At 34.7% G+C, this 3,972-nt stretch overlaps 1 protein-coding gene across 1 annotated transcript in view; it reads left to right on the top strand.

The window, feature by feature from the left end:
- The first annotated feature begins 240 nt into the window (after positions 1-240).
- Positions 241-3,972, top strand: part of CD247 (CD247 molecule) — a 52,929-nt gene continuing 49,197 nt past the window's right edge. Inside the window, exon 1 of the mRNA XM_009890114.1 lies at positions 241-292. Within this exon, the coding sequence (XP_009888416.1) occupies positions 241-292 (52 nt within the window). The remainder of the gene's footprint in view (positions 293-3,972) is intronic.

Genomic DNA, 3,972 nt, shown 5'->3' with positions numbered 1-3,972 from the left:
ACATATATATAAATATGTGCACAAGAGTTCTTCAAGGACAGCCCTTCCCTGTTTTTCACTTCTTTACAAAATCACTTTTCTCAGAATTATCTGCTAACCAGAATCGGACAGTGCCCTGTTTTTTGCTAACTCTGTGGAAACTAAAACATGTCAGCCTTTGGCAGATATTACTTGCACTGCTTATTTTCACAATGTTTTGCTGCTCTGCATAACTGTGTCTTATGCCTATTGGGCGCCATCATGCCAGGAGCCTTTTTTAATCGATTCGTGGACAAGAAGATAAAATGGATAAGTAATGGGTCTTAGGGTTCATTTATTCCTTCCTTTTCATCAGATGACTTAGCAGGTCCACAAATGGCAAGATTTGTAAACTAAAAGTTGTTTACAAGCCTATCTGGGAAACTCAAACAAGTAAATACATATTATTTGGTTACCATCCCCGTGTCCTTATGCGCTGTCTCTCAAGTTCTCCTAGCTGAATTCTTGTTACACCTAGGGGAAAAAAAAACCCTAAAGACTTAATTTTACATGTTTTATTTCCTTTTTCTCCTGCCTGTTCACAATGATTCATTAATAATTCATGGGAAAAAAACCCCTATGAATTGGCGCATTAGTGAATGGAACAAAATGTAGGCAAATGTAGCCCTTCTTGTAAAGGGACATTTACTGAGCTCTTGCAGTGCTATATTCAACTCCCTAATGCTTGTTATAGAGTAAGCGCTTTCGATCTGAACCCATCCAAGCAAAATTCCTAATGAGTGAAGTAGCAAATCAAAGATCGCGTTCCTTTTTGGTTTTTCATGTATGCTAAATGGAAAGTATATACAAAATAGAGAAAGCTGTCTCAAAATATATTTATATTTCTCCTGTGTAAGTGTGTCCTTCTTAAGTAAGACTATGTGGATAAAAAGCCGAAGTCGGGGAAAAATAGGAGGTTCACTAGTGGCTTATAGGGGATGAGAACTTCATTTTATAAATGAATGTTCATGTGAGGAATGCTTTTGACAGCCATTTTCTGGTATTCACACAAACGGGAATTGTGACTAGCACCATGCGTAAACCCATAAACAAGGAAAAAAACCATATATATAAAAATAAATTATTTGTTTCCTAAGTATCTCCAAGCTATAACCAAACTCACTTTAAAAAAGAAAAAATACTTGCTTGCACAATTGCAGACAACCATCCCCTCCTCCAATTCATCATATATTTGAACATCTATATTGTATGTAGAACTGTAAGATGCATCAACTATTCTGTCAAGAAAATAGAGTACGTTTTTAGGGTGGCATTAGTGGAAGAGACAACTTCTTAAAAATGTATCCTGTTAAAGGTATCTACTTTTTCCATGTGCATGTGTACTCGTAAGCATATTGTTGATTTTCACTGTTCTACTGATACAACTGCAGTCAACAGTTAAATTGAAGTTTCACTGCTGGGTTGTTTTTTTAGCATTAAGAAAACAATATACGCTGTTCCAGAGTCTGTGAAAAGCTGAAATTTTGCAGGTTTTTCAGATTTGCACTGTTATAGAATGTAGTATTTTGAGACCAGGTTTGAATAATGTTTTCTTAACTAAATTCCGTTACGCTCTTTCAAAAAAAAAGTAATATTTTTAGCTTTTAAAATATGACAGTCCAAATCAGATATTTTTTTTCTGGAAATCAATGAAGGCATTTAACTTCACTTTGTCCTATGCAACTGATTTATAACTTCATCCATAACATTAAAATGTGCAGGCAAATGAAAAGTTTACTTTGCAGTCAGTCTACTTATTCAAACGCACCGATGTCAGGAGACAGTGCAAATGCATGTATTTAGCCACATACAATGGATATATCCATCTTTGTGAAAGCTAGACTTACCAATGTGTAGTTCTTTCAGTTCTTTGACAATTTAGCTATTAAAAATAGAAATGAAAACAGCTAGCTCCCAAGCCTCAGAGTTCACAAGCACTGGTGTCTATGCAAGTTCTGTTTAAGGGACAGAATACCTCTCAATTTTTGAACCATATAGATTGGAAATATTTGAATCCCTTCAAGTTTCCTAGGAATAAACCATCAACCTTTGGAAGACCTTTATGTATCTTGTTCTCAATACTTTGTTATATGTCTGTCAAGTCTTACAAGAAGAAGAACAGCAAGCATGGAGTTTTCCATCTCCACGTACTTTTGGTATGTGACAGTATGTTAAACATTATGCTTCTGGCAAGTAGGTTGCGAAGCTTGATGAAATGCTCGTGCTATTTGGCCTATTTCTTTCACGGGATGTTATTGTAGTGAAGACTTCATATATATCCTGACTCTTTCTGAGTAGCAGAACATTTTTTTCATGTGTTATATTTTTAAGTGAAGGAGAAGCCATAATGATAACGCAACTTTTTGAAAGCTCAGACAATACGGAGGTGAAATATATGCCAAATTAGAATTTGATGGAAGCTGACAAAGGAAAAAGGTTGGAAAATTGTTTACAAATGATAGCATAAACTGTAGTAGGGCATACTGAATACTGGAGGGTGGCTAGTTGTCAACACCTGTGGGGCTTTTTTAAAGAAATCTCACCATATATGATTTACTTGAAATTCAAGCTGTTGTCTTTGGTGAAAATCTTAACTTTCACCATAAATAAACTTTTCTAGTTTCCTAGTCAAGTTTTTTAGTTTGTAAAGGAAACCTTGAAAATGCAAGCCTGCATGGCTTCAGAAACGGAAAAAGAACAAACCAGCTATATAACTTGTCACTTATAAATTTTTTTTTAAGGTGATTGCTATTTTTGGGGGGGTGATAGGCTGGCCTGCCTCAGGATGCTGCTTGCTCGTGGTTGGCAAGCACTGAAAATAGTTTCCTGGTCAAAAAGAAAAGCACATGAAACATTTAGAACCAAAGAACAATTACAGAATATTTTCTAAGAGCCCCAAAATTTGAATCGTAAAAACTAATTAGCAACATTTATTATTAAAAAAAAAAAAAAGACAGTAATGTACTGAAACACTTTTGTAATGGGATAAGATGTGATATTCAGGAAATTAATGAGGGAATACTAATTTGGGTGGTGTTTTAATTTCTTTTTAAATAAGTGTACATTGGCCATAGAATAAAGGAAAGAGCTACGTGACTAAAAAACCCTTTTTCTCATTGTTCATCCAAATGTTATAATCAGTTTGTTCCAGCCAGGAGCATGGGTGTTTTGCATTCATTTCACTTAGAATGTTGCTGTCATCGGAATGACAGCCAAACCTGAAATAAACAGAGCCAAATATTTTTTAAAAATGCTTCCCAAATATTTAATGCGTAAGTATGTATGGTAAATTCATTCCAATTTCCCATGGCATCTATCTCATCGCAAAACAGCAAAATGTCCAGCTGGTAATTATTAGATGGGTGAGAGCAAACCATCGTAATTGCAAGGATCCTGCAAGTGGATCAAAGTTCTTTGCGCGGACAATTTTATATAGGAGCAGGGCCCAAACTGATTAGATACTTTCTTTGCAAAGTATTTATTTTGAATTAATTAATACAGAACTTCAGCTCAAACTAAAAATTAACATATGATAATTTATTAGTTATCAGATCAATTTGAAACAAGAATTTTGTATAGTGTGACAATGTCACTTTTTAAATACTCTAAGCAAACATCATCTCAATGAAAGAAATCAGCTTCCTAACGTTAGATACTGAGCGTTCCTAGTTATCAAATCTTTGTTTTGTCATTCAGAAATAGCTGAATGGTTTGAATGATGACTGTAAAAAAGTATACCTAAACTGGATTCCTGGGCTACAACCTTACAGCTCACAGTTAATACAGCAGAATTTTAAACATTTTCAAAGAAAAATTTTGACTCGTATCATGTTATACATTCTAGCCATATAATTCCTATAATTTTAGATCATTTTTTAAGTCACATGTCGGCAAGCTTCAGTCAGAGAACCCAACATCAAATCTTTGGTAGGAGAAGTCATGTCTGTGTCTATC

Source organism: Charadrius vociferus, unplaced genomic scaffold (genome assembly GCF_000708025.1).
Source record: "Charadrius vociferus isolate BGI_N301 unplaced genomic scaffold, ASM70802v2 scaffold287, whole genome shotgun sequence".
In the NCBI taxonomy this organism is placed as follows: Eukaryota; Metazoa; Chordata; class Aves; order Charadriiformes; family Charadriidae; genus Charadrius; species Charadrius vociferus.
The sequence above is the reverse complement of the archived record's forward strand: the minus strand, read 5'-3'. Positions and strand labels throughout refer to the sequence as shown.